General features: G+C 49.5%; 1 protein-coding gene across 1 annotated transcript; it reads right to left on the bottom strand.

Moving 5' to 3' along the window:
* Positions 1 to 2,234: 2,234 nt before the first annotated feature.
* On the bottom strand, positions 2,235 to 9,506 carry IL24 (interleukin 24). The gene is made up of 5 exons (XM_010854213.1): positions 9,196 to 9,506; positions 8,051 to 8,113; positions 7,036 to 7,194; positions 6,389 to 6,460; positions 2,235 to 5,490 (listed from the first exon to the last, which is right to left on the bottom strand). The coding sequence occupies exons 1-5, from the start codon at positions 9,364 to 9,366 to the stop codon at positions 5,407 to 5,409; spliced, it is 549 nt and encodes a 182-aa protein (XP_010852515.1). The 5' UTR covers positions 9,367 to 9,506; the 3' UTR covers positions 2,235 to 5,406.
* Positions 9,507 to 17,876: the final 8,370 nt, after the last annotated feature.

The raw sequence follows: 17,876 nt of genomic DNA, 5'->3' as shown, positions 1-17,876 counted from the left end.
GATTGGCAGCTGCGGCTCGAAAGGGCAGCCCCAGACCTGGGCGTGGCCCCGCGCGCCGTTTGCGGAGGTTCGGCTTCTCGGGAGGGCGCGGGCTTCCCCAGCCGCTGCCGGTCCCTGCGTCCGAGAGTGAGTATCCGTTTCCTCCTTGGACGGTGCACGTAGACGGCTACCCAACAATTGTGGTAGACTTAGTTACTTGGCTTCTGGCCAAGCATTCCTCATGGGATAAATGGGAGCTTAAGAAGAGGATGCTAGATGTCGACTGGGAAGGGCTTTCCTGTGTAAGAGATTCAGTTTCCAGTAGGTCTTAAGAGGGTTACCCGGTTTCATCTGAGGAAGTACTTGATAGTAAGCCCTCTAAGATAAGAGGAGATTGTTTACTGAAGGCAATTAAGCCTGGCCAATGGCACCCCACTCCAGTACTCTTGCCTGGAAAATCCATGGATGGAGGAGCCTGGTAGGCTGCAGTCCATGGGGTCGCTAAGAGTCAGACATGACTGAGCGTCTTCACTTTCACTTTTTATTTTCATGCATTGGAGAAGGAAATGGCAACCCACTCCAGTGTTCTTGCCTGAAGAATCCCAGGCACGGAGGCTTGGAAGGCTGCAGTCCATGGGGTCGCTGAGAGTCGGACACGACTGAGCGACTTCACTTTTACTTTTCACTTTCATGCATTGAAGAAGGAAATGGCAACCCACTCCAGTGTTCTTGCCTGGAGAATCCCAGGGACGGGGAAGTCACGACTGAAGTGACTTAGCAGCAGCAGCAGAGACAGAGATGGGCTTCCCTGGTGGCTCAGCTGGTAAAGAATCTGCCTTCAATGCAGAAGACCTGGGTTCAATCCCCTGGCTGGGAAGAACCCCTGGAGAAGGGAAAGGCTACCCACTCCAGTATTCTGGCCTAGAGAATTCCATGGACTGTACAGATAAGATTCAACACTTTGAGTGAGAAAGATTCCTCTTTAAATCTAGGTGTGGAGTAGGGAACTCATCTTTTTTTTCTCTCTCTCATCTTTCCATTGATGAGCATTGGCAGGTGTATGAAAAAATGTTAAGCTATTCATCCTTCTTTGTCTTCCCCAATTAAGAAGAGAACATTTTATTTTCTAAAGCATCCACAGTAGCAGAAACATTATTGCTTCCGGAACCAGGAAAACTAAGTGTGGCAAATGTCCCTGATTTAATTAGGGTGTAGGCTAAGCTGATGCAGCAAACGCTAAACCCCAGGGCTTGCAAGATGGAAGCCTGTTTTCCTTGAAAGTGAAGACAGGGAGCCAGGAGGAGGTGGCCTGAGCCATGGGGTCATCCAGGGCTGCAGATGCCTTCTAACTGTTGTTCCACCATCCCCTGGAGTCTTTCCTCTTCCATGGTTGATGCTCAATCACTAACACCATGTATGCATCCGCACATGGGAGGGAGAAAGTTGCTTTTTTAAGACCAGGAGCCTGAAGTGTCACGTATCAGAGAACCACTGGGCACAGCTTAATCACATGGTCACACCTGCCTTCAGGGGAGGCTGAGAACTGTATCCCTGTGGGTCTTGCTTAAAAGGGGAGAGTGATGCCTGGGAACAGGCAACAGCTCTGCCCCCATCAGGCCCAGCTTCTGGAGCTTGCCCTTGCTCAGCCCTGCTGGAGGAGTTCTCAGTAGCGTAGGTAGGCCCAGCAGTGCCCATCAACTCTACCCTTTGTTGCTCACTCGCTAAGTCACATCTGACTCTTTGTGACCCTATGCACTACAGCATGCCAGTCTTCCCTGTCCTTCACTATCTCCAGGAATTTGCTCAAACTCATATCCATTGAGTCCTTTTCTCTGAAACTGTTCTGTGACCACACATGGCCTCATGTGGGCCTGTCAGTTCAGTTCAGTTCAGTCGCTTAGTCGTGTCCAACTCTTTGCGACCCCATCAATTGCAGCACGCTAAGCCTTCCTGTCCATCACCAACTGCCGGAGTTCACTTAGACTCATGTCCATCGAGTCAGTGATGCCATCCAGCCATCTCATCCTCTGTTGTCCCCTTCTCCTCCTGCCCCCAATCCCTCCCAGCATCACAGTCTTTTCCAGTGAGTCAACTCTTCACATGAGGTGGCCAAAGTATTGGAGTTTCAGCTTTGGCATCAGTCTTTCCAAAGAACACCCAGGACTGATCTCCTTTAGAATGGACTGGTTGGATCTCCTTGCAGTCCAAGAGACTCTCAAGAGTCTTCTCCAACACCACAGTTCAGAAGCATCAATTCTTCAACACTCAGCTTTCTTCACAGTCTAACTCTCACATCCATACATGACCACTGGAAAAACCATAGCCTTGACTAGACGGACCTTTGTTGGCAAAGTAATGACTCTGCTTTTCAATATGCTATCTAGGTACCTGTACCTTGCTTAAATTTTACCCTTCCTCCCTGCTTGAAATTCACACTCCTGCTATCAGGGATTAAAAAAAATCTTGATGAAACAAATTCACAACAAGGTGCCTATGATAAATGACTGAATAGTTTAAGCCTTCACAGGGAGCGACTTTTTAAAAATGGTTAAGTCAGATTAGTCTCAAATGGTGAACCGTGACAGGCAGTGGGAGATACATTTTTGAAGCAAGCTGCTGCCCATTCCCTCTCTGGTAAAGTACAGAAAGGAACAGCTCCTTTCAGTGAGCACTTACTCAGTGCCTGCTCTGTTCAGGGGGCTGAGCTTCTAGTTCTCAGTGGTTGTGTTAAAAATACGTGACTCTCCCTGCTGCAGCCTTCCTGGGTGGATGTCACAATAGTTATGCCACGCTGGGGTCATGCCATAGCCCTGCCATCCGAGAACTGATCCATCTCGAAGGCAGATGATCCTGAAGTTTCTTTCCGGGGAAGTGGAGCTCCACACAGCCTTCTACCTTCCTCCCCTTCAACCGCCCACTCCTTCCTGGAATGCACTGTCCCGTCACGTCACAGCCTCTCCAGGGAATGAAAGCCCTATGGAGGTGCAGAGGATGACTCATCCTCCTTCTGAATAATTCCCTGAGAAGATGCATATTTATTCCACAAGTCACATCATCTAATCCAGAGGGGGAACTCCTCTGGTGGCTTGTTCTCCTTCAGACCCATGCTTAGTCACATGATTTTTGTCTGAGCCCCATTTAAAACACTTCCTGCCGTATTAGATCTAAGTGTTTTCCAGTTATGTAGAGCGTGAGGCACCACCCTGAAAATCCCCAGGGCTGAGCCGCCTGATGGAGCTCAACCACCTCTGTGTTTTGCCTTCTGGAGGACAGCAACCACGCACACCCCAAGCCCCACCCCACCATTGCCCACTGTGGATACTACAGTCACCCTACCCAAACCCAGGGATGATCTTTTGGTCATTTCCAGGTACCTGAAATTCCCTGGCTCCATGTCCCATCTCTGAAGATCGACTGTGAATATGTAAGCTTCTGCCACCAACCTGCTGCCAAGGTGGAGGACACTGATTCCGATGACTACGTCAACATTACCTGCCTGACTCACCTCTCCAGCTGTGCCCCTGAGCCCAGACCTTGGTGTCAATGAGTCTTGCCTGTCTGCTGGCTCCCAACACCCACTCCATCTGTTTCAGAACCCTTGTTACCTCCCCACCTCAAGTCTCGTCCCTGCCTGTTTGCCCCGAGCACTGATCAGTCTCCCCTCCTCCAGCTCTCCTTACACACTTTTGAACCCCGTGGTTTTCAGGTGGCCTCTGGGAATGCAGAGCGTTTACCCTGTTGCCGCCTGCCTCCTCTCCAAGCCATGTGACAGGCTATGGACTTGCAGAGTCTTTTTGATCACAGGGTCCTTACTCCCCTGGCTCTAGACCACATGGCCTTGGACTGGAGTGGAGGCATAGCTGTTGCTTTGAAAGCCCTTCTCGAGCTTGAGTTCCCCACCAGCAGAAGGTACCTGGACTGCCCTGTGAAGACACGCTTCAGCCCTGAGCTAGGAAGGGACCTTGGTATGAAACACCCCTGGCAACCTCTCTGCCCCAGTCTTAGGGCTAGCACTTACTAGTGATCTTCTGTTTGTCTGGAGTCCTGTGGTGACAGCAGTTTATTTGGATGTGATGAAGGGTTGTAAATTTTCAGAACCATCCTTGTTAGTCACACACGTGGATACCCTCTTTAGGTCTTCCTCCCTTGATCCACGTAAGTACCCTGACTCCAGCATTTTCTCTCTTTAAGAAATAGAATAGCTTTTGTTATCTATTTATCCTTCTTCTATAGCCTAATACTATCTTAGCCGTGGTCTATTTGAGCTATCCAAAGGCATTACAACTCTCTGCTTTCAGAAATACAGTCTGTTCCAGTCCAAGTGGCTTATGGCCAGGTGGGGAAGGACAGTGATCTGGGGTTCCTGGCGGGCCCATCGTTCTGCAAGAGCACTGACATCGTGGAAGAAGAGACTGCCCACATCCTATTCATCCTCCTAAGTGTTCTGAAGGAGGGTAGAGTTAGGCAGACATTGTATCTTTGGATTGAAATCAACTACAAAGTTCAACCAGAGCTGGAGACGAGAGAATGCCCAGTCTTGCTTTTAAGAAGGCCTTTCCCAGACACACAAGTCAGCCTCACGGGGCACTGGTCCAGTGCTAGAAAGCAGAGGCTCCCGAGGTCCCTGCCTTATGAGCAGGGAGTGCCCTCACAGGTGGGACTGTGCGTCCAGGCATGAGGACACCAGCCACAGTGTCAGCCTGACTCCAGCCCCCAAGGCAGGCGACAAAGGCGGATGAGCAGGATCAGAAAGAGCACCCGAGGGACGGGGCTGGTGGGAGCAGGTGGGAAGGGCTGACGGGAGAGGCAAGAGGTGGTGCTGACGGGGAGTCTACTTTGTGCTGGGCACCCTCTGTGCTCTGTCTTTCACCATTTACATTCCAACCAGTGCTCTCACCTCACCCAGCGCTCTGTTCCTGCAGATGTCGTGACCATGTGATTTCCATGCCCTGAGGCTCAACTCCATATCCCAGCATCCCTCATTGTTCCTCAGCAATTCAAAGACAGGTTTTAAAAATCCAATTTATTAAGCATTTCCTGAGCATTCCCATCCACTAACCCCACACAGTGGCGAGGATTGTGGGGGGGAAACAGAGAAACGTGAAGAGGGCAACTCCAAAAGACAGTTTCACTGAAACTTCACTGAAATAGAAGTTTCAGTCTGACAGATAAATATGGCATCAGTTAAAACACTGATGGGAATTAAATAGAGTTGTAATAAATATAGGAATCTGCTTTGTAGATTATTCACAGCATCCAAGGGAACCTTCCATGACTGTTGTTATGGTCACTTAAAGAATGAAGTTGTAAGCTGGGGCCAAGAACAGGACCCATGGTCAAGACTGTGAAGTGCCCAGAGGACATCACGGGAAGGGACCTTCGTCTGAAATGACACGGAGAAGAAGGAGGGTATCCTGGTCTAGGCCTTCAGAGCTGGTAGAATTTCTCCATCCAGCTCAAGAGAATGTCCATTTCTCCAAAGGCTTTGGTCACAGCTGCTTCTCTGTCCAACTAAAGGGAAAGGAAAGTTGAAGACCTGCCGTGTTAGCCACAGGAACAGGTTTCCTTCTGACCCCTGAACCTGGTGCGACTGTAGATCATGGGCTGTGACCCCCTTTAGGATGGCCTCTGACAAAGTCACCACCCATCAGTTCTCTGTGTGCGCTGTCTGCTTTGGAGGCAAGGACAGATGGGTTGGTGAGTGGCCGCAGATAAGGAGCAAGGGAAAAACATCATGAGTCCCTGACAATAAGCATCAGAATTCCTGTGCAGGGTGGATTCCATCCACCTGAGACCACTGTGCAGATGAGGAAATTGAGACCTGGGTGGTCCCTTTCCCTAGTATGTTATTGCTCTTCACCATTTGTTTATAAACTGGAATATCTATTCCTCAAAAAATGATCGAAATTGGATTGTCTTGGGGAGGGAGCTGGGGATGAAACTGGAATTTTCTTTGTTGTCTTAGTTTAGGAAAAGACAACATAATTCTTTTTTCACAAACTCGACCCTTTGAGCATCCTGGAAAATACTGCAGATTTGTGTTGGGGTTGGGGATTCTCCCTTCTTTCTCCCTCACTTTTGACTCACCAATTGCCCACCTCAGGTACCCATAAAGCTCTCACTTTGGAATGTCCTTGGTAGTGAAATCATCTTGTAGGGAAATAGAATAGCATTTTAACTTGAAAACTGGCAGAAAAATTGGCCATGTCACTTGCAGTGTTTATGCAAAGTATATGGTAACTAACGCAGCTATAGTATAGCTATGCTCCTGCTAAGTCAGGTGGCTCAGGGTGAGCTGGATGGAGTCCCCTACATTGAATTCTACACCAGGTCCCTAAGGCACCCTCGTGCGACAGTTCAGGGTAGTCTGCTTCCAGATGGGCAACTCTCAGTTCCCAGCCTTGATTACCTGTTTAAATGCTTGGTAGAACAGCAAAAATCGCCTGCGTGCACTCTTACGGGTGGAAAACATCTTTTCCTGCTGGATAACAGAGAAAGAAAATCGTGCCAAGTGTCAGGTAGGAGCAGAGGTGCCTTCTCCCACTCTTTCCTAGTAATGCCAGAAAGACTCCCAAGGCCTAAGAGGGCAGCTCCAAATCTCACATCCCCAGGGCAGCCAATGCTGACCTCCCACCGTGCAGCAGAGACTGCCTCCTTTCATACTCACAGTAGTCTTGCCAGGTAGAGGTGATTATCAGCACTTTATAGATAAGAAAACCAAAGCCCAAAGCGATTGACCACTTTCGGGGTTTTGTTTTTGTTTTGTTTTGGTCTCCCAATTTCTCTCTCAAAGGTGTTTTAAATAAATAAGATTGATTATTTGCCAAAAAAAAAAAAAAAAAGAGAGAGAGAGAGATTGACGACTTTGCAAATGGACACCCAGTCTGTTAGACCTGGACTTAACCCAGCACTGCTGGTGTCCAGAGCCTGTGCCCCGTTCCATGACACCTGCAGCTCCCTGTCACGGAATAAAAGCCAGGGCCAGGTAAGGGAAGAGGAGTCTTCTGAAAACACAGCATCTCCTGTGGACCTCCGTCCCAACTTTGTTCTACTCACACTGGCTTGCAGTTTTGACACGAGGACAAAGAAGTTGTTGGCCAGAGTAGAGAATGGCTTCAGGATCCCGAATTCAACAGCCTTGTCATGGTAGTTTTTGAAGACAGTGTTCACGTAGAACCTCAGCAGGGCACGGATGAGGTGGCAGCTCTCAGTCTCCTAGGGGGTGGCAGGGTCACTGCCAAGCCCAGGCCTCTGCCCACTCTGACCCACGTGGTGCACAGGGCAAGATAAGCACAAGTGGAGGCAGGGATCCTCCAGGAGATGGGGCTCTGAAGCGTTGGGTCTTACGCTTCAGAGCCCCTTTGGACATCTTTGTTTGACCAGAGGACCCACAGGCCTAGAAAGGAAGGGCTATCCGGGGTCCCACAGCCAGTGAGTGGCAGGGCCCAGGCCTGGCGCCCAGGACTCCCGCCTCCCATGTGGTTAGATTTCTTTCTTCTCCAGCCCATGACCTCTCTAATAGCTCTGGGCAGTGATGGGCCTTGAAAAGCACCACCTCTTGGTTAGCTGAGCTTTGGCAGGGAAAAGGTTTAGAAGGAGAAATGAAGAGAGAGAAAACTAGTGTCCATGAAGGCAGGAATTGCACCCTGGGCCCCTGAGGCGCCACAGAAGGGAGCTTGGCATCCCTCAGGGGTCAGAGCTTGGTGGTTTTTACTCACTGCCTAGATGGGTGAGAAGAAAGTGGGGGCATGGAAGAGGCCCAGGCAGACGGCTCTGGGCCAATGAGAGCAGAAGAGAAATCCAGATTGATGGAGACTGGCTAAATGGAGACAGATATTTACAAGCCTCAGTCCCCGCCCTCTCCTCAGGTCCTGTATTCACATACCCTGGGTACTGAGGAGACCAGCCCAGGTGTTCCTCCTCCAGCTCACCACCCAGCCCTGACCTGTGCAGGCGCAGCCCGGGACAGAAGTGAAGTCTTCTATCAGCCTCCCCTGGAGCACCCCTCAGCCTCACCCTCAGGAGACCAGCCACCCAGAGGAGACAACACCCTTCCCCCACGTCTGATTACCGAGACGTTCTGCAGAACCTCTTTCCGCAGCAGCCGGACACTCATGATGTTATCTTGAGCTTGCTTGGGGAACAGAAAGGACAGATGTCTCCAGGTTGGAGGTCAACATAGAAGCCAATCTTGCAAGTACATGCTGCTTGCCCAGACCCTTCAGTCTATCTAGTCTGTGTGACCTCAGAAGCCACAGGGGGGACCCAGGGAGGGCCATGCTGAGCTGGCTCCTGGCAGGGAGGTACAAGGTTTCAGCTTCAGAAAATCATGAATCCTGGCCTCCCGGGGGCAGATGGAATCTTAGGCGTTCTCAGAGCTTCGATAAAGGACTTGGTCCTTTGATTCCTTTGGTCACTTGAAGCATGAAGAAATATGCCCATTTTAAGAACCACTAGGATTCTTACACTAGGATGTTACCCCCACCTTCCATGGAGAGTCGGGGAGGCTGCACCTCAAGGCTTCCCCTGCAGCCCTCCACTTCTTGGGTTTCCAGCCAAAGAATCCTTGATTCTTTGTCCTACCTCCTCATTGTGCAAATAAGGAAACTGATAGCATAGGAGTGGGGGAAGGCTGCTGTATGGATTGGTTTCAAGGTCAAGATCACACAGAGGTGTCCTGTCCCAGTCCAGCACCCTCCTCTCTCCCCAGACTGCCTTGTCAAGCTCCTTCATTCTGCCTTGCATCTGGATTGTCCTTTAAGGAGTACGTGTCACAGGATGCATTAACCGTTCTTTCCCAACTCAGAATTAAACATTCTTTCAATCTTGAGTCAAGGCCTCAGCAGGTGGGAACAAACTAGGAGGAGCTGGCAAAGCAGTAGGTGAAAACTCTGGTGGGTCTCAAAGGATTCCCCGTGACTTCCCGTGGGTGAAGGCTTATGTAACCCTGGGACAGAGATGAAGTGCAAATGAATCAGGCTTCCTTCTTATTCCTCATGGGCTGTGTTTCTTTTCCTATGGATTGGCCACATCTTTCTGAGCCTCAGTTTCATCGAGTGGAGAAGGAAATGTGGACCCACAATATCTCTGACTTCACTAAGCTCCTAGGTAGGAACATGATTAGCAAGCTGCAAAGGGCTCCATAATCATCAAATATTTTCCTTTGCCCAGAATCACCTCCCTCCATGGCTGGGTCCAGAACAACACTTCACTCACCACAATGTCCTTCATGGCCCAGAAGGCCTGCCACAGTTTCTGGAGAACTACTCCTTCTACCCGGCAGGGCCCAAACTGGAACTCTTGGCCCCGGACCCAAGGCCCCGGGCTCCAGAGAAGCAGCATCAGACTCAAGCAGAGAAGAGCAGCCACGTGCATAGAAGAGTTCATCTGCAGCAAAGAAGGTCCAGGAGGATCCTGCTGGGGGAAGGGAGCACCCCTGTAAGGGAGGATCCTGCTGGGGGAAGGGGGCACTCCTGTGAGGGAGGATCCTGCTGGGGGAAGGGGAGTACCCCTGTAAGGGAGGATCCTGCTGGGGGAAGGGGGCACCCCTGTGAGGGAGCATCCTGCTGGGGTAAGGAGGCAGCCCTGTGAGCAAGGCCCTCAGCCTCAGGCGTGGTCCCCCTGGAGTAAGGCTCCTTGCCTCTGCCGCAGCCAGCCTTGGGGACACACAGATGCAAAACCTGAAACCAGGGTGCGTTCCTGGTGTTAGAACAGTTCAAACGTGTGGCCTTGCCAGGGTGCCCTGGGCGAGGCAACGGTTTTTCGGCCCCGAGGGCCTTTCTGCCCCTCAGTCTTACTCCCAGTGGTCTGGCTATCCCTGCTACCTCCTCCCTCAGCACTCCCCTCTGCATCACACACACACACACACACACACACACACACACGCCCTGCCCCACCTTCCCTGCTCCGTTACAGTCCTCTCTAGCCAACAGCCCACCCACCAGTCAGAATTTGACCAAGAAAAGTGAAGAAACGGGGAGTTATAATGTGCCAAAGAACACACACAAGGATCTCAGACTCGGCAGAACACATTCGCCGATCTGAGTTCTGACCTCAAGTCACCGGACACACATGGGCAGGTCTTTCTTCCCTCCCCCCGGAGAAGGCCACCTCTGACTCCCATCACCAACCAGAGGCGCTGCGGGTTTAATCCTGGCCCACAGGGACGGGCGAGCTGGTACGCACACTCACTCTGCCACCTCAGCTGACCGACTCACTCTTGACGCTAGGAAGTAACGTTTCAGGTGACTGAACAAGAGGAGGGATCAGGAGGACTCACATGAATCACCTCTAAAGCCTTCCACTGCATGACTGTGTGAAGAGCCGCAAGCTAGAGGCAGGGAATCCCCTTGTCTGTCTGTCATAACTGTATGCAGAGATTGCTTCTCCATGACTCCTTGGCCCTTTGCTTCTCTTCTTGCTTCTTTCCTCAGAGCTCGGTCCCGCCCTTGCTTACTCCAGGCCCTGGTCTCGCACCTGAGGACGCTTGGTCTTCCACCCCTCAGCTGGGCAGGAAGCCAGGAGAAGGTCTGTCTCCCCAGTGCCTGCCAACTCGCGAGCCAGAGGAGCAGGCCTGGGGCCAGCATGCGTTGTCCTGTCATGCAGCTCTGAGCTCCAGCCTCTCCCTCAGAGTCTTCCTGGTCCCTTCTTTCCAACGCCACCGGCTCTTCAGCCTCTTGCAAATTCACCTGTGGGCTTCATAATCCTCCTAGCCTTCCTCTCCTCCAGCCTAAACTCTTCCGATGTTAAACCCAAGAGAGCAGCTCCTCCTCATGGCGTATCTCACCCTTTACATAAACGCTGACAAAGTTCGCCTCTGTGTCCCCCCAGCCCCTATGCTCAGTCGGGCGGCAGTCGGTCTAAGGCTTCAAAGCCAAGTACTCGGGAATCTCCCATCACTCACCTCAGGCCCTGGAAGGGATGCTTGAGGGCTTGCTGGTTGGTGGTGGCTGGTTCCTGTCGTAGAGGAAGAAAGTTGGGCAGGCGTCCACACACACACACCATGCACCAACCAGGGGTGTAACAGTGGATGGAAGGCTCTTGTTCCAGCTGTGGAAGTTGTTTCCAAAGTAAAGGTGTGCAGGCAAGCCAGGCTTTGTGGAGCTTCATATACATGGGGGCTGTGGGGGAGGAGCGGGGGAGGCAGAGGGAGGTGGAGAAAGGGAAACCGGTCATGCTTTCCCAGAGAATGACGTCACTGCTAGTCAACCTTCACTCTAGACAGTGGGGCCATGGGGGAAGCAGCCCCTGGGTGCGGTGAGCGCTGGGTCTGAGTTCCAGCTCTGCCATTGGCAGCGTGACAGGGGCAGGTCATCTAGCTACCTCGAACCTCAGTTTCTACATCCATAAAGTTAAAACAAGCAAGCAAGCAAACAAAAGCTCTATCCCATTGCCACAGGAGCATCAGTGCCATCAAGAGACCTGGCCGGGTGTCCTCCTAGTAGGACGCTCAGCCTTCAGGTGTAGGGTGTAGGTGAGGGGCAGACTGGAGCGGTGTTTCCAATGCATGTTCCCCAGAACCTGGTCCTGAGGGATGCTTATCTGCAAGACTCTCTGTGCACTAAGGATTTCACTCTCAGTAAATTAGAGAAGGCTGGCACATGCTTGCCCCTCTTGGAAACCTTTGTGCCCTGTAGGAGCCAGAAGCCTGGTGTGGGCTTAACACTCCTTAACCCAGTCTTTCCCACAAGTATTAGACCATGACTCTGGGAAACACAGTTTGAGAAACACTGGACTCTGAATGAGGAAATGGCCAACTACTGGCCAAGAATAAGATGAGAATGGCTCAGCCTGGTGACTGAAGACAGTTCTTGTATTTTTTAATGATTGAAAAAAAATTAAAAGAACATGCATTTTGGGACACATGAATGTGGGTGAATTAAAATTTTAATGTCCATAAAGAAATCTTTACTGGGACGCAGTCACACCCATTTGTTCATATGTGGTTTGCTGCTTCTGTGTTACGGGGATGAGTAGCTGTGACTGAAGCCATGTGGCCCACAATGTCACCAGTATTTACTATTAATATCTGACCCTTTGCAGAGAGGGCTTGCTGAGCCCTGTTCTGAATTACCTTCTTGCGTGAACATTCTAAGAGTTTCTTTAAACCTGGATCCAGGCAAAATCATGGGAATAGAAATGTGATGTGAGGGGCAGGATGACTTCCTCTAGTTCTCCTTGGAGAAAAAAGGACAGGGGACACTAGGAGGAGCTGCTGCTGCTGCTGTTTAATCACTAAATTGTGTCCAATTCTTTGCAGCCCCATGGACTGCAGTCCTCCAGGCTCCTTTGTCCGTGGGATTCTCCAGGCAAGAATACTGGAGTGGGTAACCATTTCCTTATCCAGGGGATCTTCCCCACCCAGGGATTGAACCCATGTCTTCTGCTTGGCAGGTGGATTCTTCACCACTGAGCAGCCCTTTCCAGTCTCTCTCCAGTTGGCGGACCCTTAATCTCTCTTCTCTCTATCACAGACACAGTGCTGTTTGTTTTCTTCAGTAAGTCAAATACGTGCTGCAATCCCCAGCCAGCAGGCTGGCCAGCTGCCACTGCCGTATTAAAGACCATGCTTGAGGCCTTTGCTCCCAGAAGGCTGGAGTCTTGTCCTCTAGGCCTAGGCAGGGGCCCACATCACAACCCCCTTTTCCTTTCAGGATCTAGGTCACTACTAATAATCTCTAACTACCATGAGAAGAAGATGCCAAGAGGCTTTGATGAGACAGAGAAGACAAACTAAAGAATATTGAGACAATAGATGAGGGGGAGGGCAAACAGGACTAGAGAGTCTAGACAGCTAAAGCTGGAAGCTGAGAGCAAAAGTGAGCCCAAGGGCATCTGCAATCCTAGACAACTGTCTACGGTTATGCAGGAAAGCAGGAGGTGTTAGCAAGGCAGGCCAGGACAGAGGCATGAGGTCATGGAGACAGCTAGGCAGGCTCCCGAATAGCCACCTGGGGTTATGAGCAGCTCTTTCTGTCTAAGGAAGGAGTAACATAACACAGAGATTCCAGGCAAACACGTGCCTGAGTCTCCGGCTTGGCTGAGCTTATCCCCAGGAGGGCATGATTCCCCGGGAAGGGAGGGCATGGAGAGAACTCAAGGACCTTGGCCCCAGGTCAACTGAGATCGCTGGTTATGAGTTCACACCTTGTCTGCAGGCAGACCTGGGTCCAAAACATGATGAGCCCAGGAGCCCTCTGAGTTTCAGCTGCCTCACCTATAAAACCGAATCCCCACAGGCCCCAAGGACAGTGACATAAAGCCTTGCTGCTCAAAGTGTGGTCTGTGCTCCAGCAGAACAGCAGTATCTAGGAGTTCCTTAGAAATGCAAGATCTCAGACCTTTCCCCCAAAACTACTGAACCAGAAAGTGCACTTTAAAAACTCCCAAGATGATTCTTAGGTATGTTAAAATTTGAGAAGTGTTTACATAAAACCCAGGAAGTATCTGGTATCTTCCACATGGTAAATGCTTAACAAACAGGAGCTACAAGTGAAGCAGAAGGAATTAGAGCAGTGGTTCTCCACGGGGCAATTTTGACCCAGGGGAATAGTTAACAATGTCTCGAGACATCGTAGGTTGTTATAACGGGGAATGGGGGGGGCGGTGGGAAGTGGGGTGCTACTGATGGGTAGTGGCATGGGCCAAGGGACGCTGCCACACATCCTGCAGTGCATGGGACAGCCCCTCCCCACAAAGAACCAGGTGACAGCCCCCTAAATGCCCAGAGCACTGAGGCCCAGAAATCCTGGACTAGGGGAGAGCAGCGTCTGCAGGGGAAAGAGCTGACATAGAGCTGACATAGAGAAGGGTCAGAAGCGTACCCTTCGGGGAAGAAGGGCTGTGGCCAGAGAAGCAGTGGACTGTTGAGACGGTCAGGAGAGGGGAAGGAAAATAAGGTGGCAACTCGGCAGACGGGGCCCGAAGGCCCCGGGTGGGAGCAGAGGGCGAGGCCTGGCACACTGGCTCACTGCCACCACCACCCCCGCCCCCAATCCCAGGGAAGCTCCAAGTCTCAGACTTGGAGAAACTGGAGAAAGTGGGGCTGGTCTCGTAGTCCAGATCTGTGTATGTTCATCCCAACTCCATGCTAGGCGAGACGAAGACCAGAAGCTCTCCTAATATCTCTCATCCCCTTGCTCTCTGGAAACTTGGAAAATTTCCTTCGCGATAATACTGGGTGGGAGAAGAGGTCCTCTGTGGATAAACTTTGATTTACAAGGCCACTTTCCCCCCTAGATACCCTTTATCGGATTGAGGGTGTTTATTCTATGACTCTCAGGCCACTCATGCCACATATGCACGCATGCTTGTCGTGTATGTCATGTCATGTCTGCAGTCTGAATTTTCCACCTAACTCGACTCCCACCCCACATCCCCTACAGATTCTCCTAAACCTATAGAGAGAGGAAAGGGCTGAACCAGATGGAGAAGGATCCCTTCTCCACTCCCCAGTGAGGCAGTAAAGATCTCACTCTAAACCTGAATATCCCCCTCGCCCGGTTGTGATTGACAGAAATGCCCTGCAGGAAAGAAGTGATGAGAATATGAAGTAGGGTTTCCTGAGCACCAGAGATAAAGGAAAGTTACATCACCATTTTTCTTCCAGTGAACTGATTTAATCTTCACTCTAAAATAGATCGTTATCTCGCTATTTGGCTGGGAACACGTGCACTGACAGATGTGAGATTTCTGGGCTTTTGTCGGTTCTTCTCCCTGCTTCAGCTGCTGTCGTTCTAGGAGTGGAGATGAGAGGTGGGTGTCCATTGGTTGGCCCCCCTAAACTGGCACTTTGCCATTCTATCTTGTCCTCCATCACTGGTATAATTAATAATTTATTATTAACACAGATCAGTCTTGCAGCTCTACAGCATGCTTAGATGTACAAAATACCTCTAAGTGAAATCTCTCATTTGCTATTCACTATAACAAAAATGTTAGAAGGAGAACAGATATGGTTAACTGTCCTTTGAAGATTAGAAAACTGAGATCCAGAAAGGTCAAATAATTTTCCCTACCTCACATAAATAAATGACCAAATCATAACTGGAGTACAGGTCTCCTGGCTCTCAGTCAGTATTCTTTCGTCTGTTCCACCCTTCATCAACTTTTCAATCTTGCATGTATTCACACACTTACTGAATAAGCTCTTCCTAAGCACCTACTGAGTGTCAGAAAAGGCTATACAAAAATGAATGACTATGATAACATTTACGTAAACATCCAGAAAAGACAGGTTATAGAGACAGAAAATAAAGTACTGGCTCCCTAGGGCTTAGAGTTGGGAATTTGGTGGATGGAAGGAATTGGGAGTGACTGAAGATGAATACAAAGTTTCCTTGGGGAGTAAAGAAAATATTCTAAAATTAGATTATAGTGATGCACTCTGTGAGTATACTAAAACCCAATGAACTGTACACTTTAAGCAGTGAACTCTGTGGTACATGAAATATATCTCGTTAAAGCTGTTTAAAAAAATAATTAAGACTCACTTATTGTTCTCAGTTCTAATGAGTCAATAGAGTGAATACACTTGCAAACAGATAAATTGCAACACCAAGTCATGGGAATGTGTTGACACCAGTAACAGAAGGATGGAGCCAATGAAAACATCTAGGTGAGGCCTTAATAAGATGTATCTTGGATGTTGCTGGAAGGGTTAAGAAACTTCCTAGTGGAGGTGACATTTGATCTGAGGCTTGAAGCCCGAGTAGGAATTTGCCAGCAAAAATAAAGGAGGACATCTTCTGGAGACCTCTGTGACCTCCGCTAATTCTATGGCCATATAACTGCTATAGGGAACCAAGGAGAAGAAGGTTCTAGAAGTTGCTGGAAGGATCCTTGATTGCTGTTTTGCTTGATGATTCGTGGAAATCCATGGGCAATAGCAGTTTAAATATAGTTGCAGGATATGTAAAGGAACCTAAGGTGCTACTGAGGCCCAAGAGCTATAACAGGAAGGGAGAGGTTGGGCGAAGGACTTGGGTCTCAGTTTTCCAAGCAAAGGCTTTAGCCAATCATAAGAAAGAGAGTAATAAGAGACATCCAACTCTGAAAACTGCAATTGCGTCCCAGAAGTCAGGTTCCTGTACCTTCTCACAGCCTGCAGAGCACCAACTTTGAGTCTCAAGGGCATGAATGTTTTAAATACACATATGGCAGTCAACAGGGTTGGAAAAAATGATAGTTCCAGAGTCTCCTGAGTAGATTCCGGTTAAGAATTGTGGTCCATTTCCCCTGTGTCACCGTGTCTCTCATATATCCAAAGTTGCTTTTTCTAACAGATATATATTTTGTAGGGTAAGGAAGGAAGGCAAGTAAGGAGGGAGGGACTGAGGGGAGGGGGAAGGAAAGAAGGAAAGAGAAAGAAAGAAAGAGAAAGGAGGAGAAGGAGGAAGAGAAGGAAAAGACTTTGGTTGAAATGAGATATCTTTCATACTCAGCAGTTTATCAGCATCAATATTCCTGAAATAGCCCCCCTACCTTCCTCCTATGCAAATTCATTCTGTAGACTTACAAGGAACTTTTTAGAGTCCTAGACAGCAGCGATCACTCCACTCCTGTGCTCATCTTTGATGGCATCTATGTGATCCTTCCTTGTGCCCTGGTGGTCTTGTCCACCAAGCTGTGAACTCCCTAGGCACCAGCACTGACTTTCCTTCATCTCAGAAGGGCCCTCAGAACCTGGCACATGGCGGGTGCTCAGTAAGCGTTTGTTGAATAAGTGCATTTCATATGACTGATCCCCAAATCTAACTGCTTACAGGACCCAGTAGCCTCCCAGACTGTAGACATAAAGTGAAAGTCAAAGTCAAAGTTGCTCAGTCGTGTCCGACTCTGCAACCCCATGGACTATAGAGTCCAGGGAATTCTCCAGGCCATAATACTGGAGTGGGTAGCCGTTCCCTTCTCCAGGGGATATTCCCAACCCAGGGACTGGACCCAGGTATCCCACATTGCAGGTGGATTCTTTACCCGCTGAGCCACAAGGGAAGCCCAGTACATAAAGTCTTTGCCAAATGTTCACCAATTTGTTCAGGCAACAATCACTGGGCTGTGAGACACTGCTTTGCGTCCCATGGTCTGATTAAATATCTGGGCCAGCTTTGCATGTGCCCCTAGTATGAGAGTAAAAACTCATGAAATGATACTATAACCACTCAGCTGCTTGTAGAATCCCAGGGAAACAGAATCTGTGCTTAGGCCAGCACAGGAGAGAGTCCTGGGTCTGCGAATAAGAAACTCGGTCCCATCCTCGAGCTTCCAAACTGCTGCCTTAAATACGCTTTCTCTGTGCCACCTGCCCCGTTCTGCCAAAAGGGGAATGGTTCCTATTTCATCTGTTTTACAGACTCTCTCCCAGTCCCATCCCTCTTTAAGCAGAATGCCCACTGCTTCATAAGATCCTTCTAAATGCACAACTCTGATCATACTACTCCTTAACCTTAAAAATTATCTTTGATTTCTCCCAGCCCATTACTCTTTTTTTCCATTTCTGTATGCATCAGTGCCTAGCACAGAGCCTTCAACATTTTAGTTTGTTCTTGACCCAATTCTTAATTTCAAAACCAGGTAATGGAATACATTTAAGGGGGAGGATAACCTAAATTGATTTTTATACTCCTCAACTGATACTATTCTATGCATAAGTCCATGTAATAGAATTCGATTCAACCACCAAATGTAATTTGTCTTTACATCCGTTAAAAAAAAAAAACTCTTTTGTAACAGTTTAGACTTAAATGCAATGGCACCCCACTCCAGTACTCTTACCTGGAAAATCCCATGGACGGAGGAGCCTGGTGGGCTGCAGTCCAAGGGGTCGCTAAGAGTTGGACACGACTGAGCGACTTCACTTTCACTTTTCACTTTCATGCATTGGAGAAGGAAGTGGCAAC

The sequence above is a fragment of the Bison bison genome, unplaced genomic scaffold (genome assembly GCF_000754665.1).
Source record: "Bison bison bison isolate TAMUID 2011002044 unplaced genomic scaffold, Bison_UMD1.0 scf7180017864338, whole genome shotgun sequence".
Taxonomy (NCBI): Eukaryota; Metazoa; Chordata; class Mammalia; order Artiodactyla; family Bovidae; genus Bison; species Bison bison.
The sequence above is the reverse complement of the archived record's forward strand: the minus strand, read 5'-3'. Positions and strand labels throughout refer to the sequence as shown.

Bases quoted from the DNA above. Each gene is read 5' to 3' on its own strand.
- IL24 (XM_010854213.1), bottom strand. From the start codon at position 9,366: ATGAACTCTTCTATGCACGTGGCTGCTCTTCTCTGCTTGAGTCTGATG. The intron at 6,461-7,035 runs GTGAGTAGAACA...TCTGTTATCCAG, and splicing joins TGTCAAAACTGCAAGCCAGT to CAGGAAAAGATGTTTTCCAC. The intron at 5,491-6,388 runs GTAATCAAGGCT...CTTTCCCTTTAG, and splicing joins TCTACCAAGCATTTAAACAG to TTGGACAGAGAAGCAGCTGT.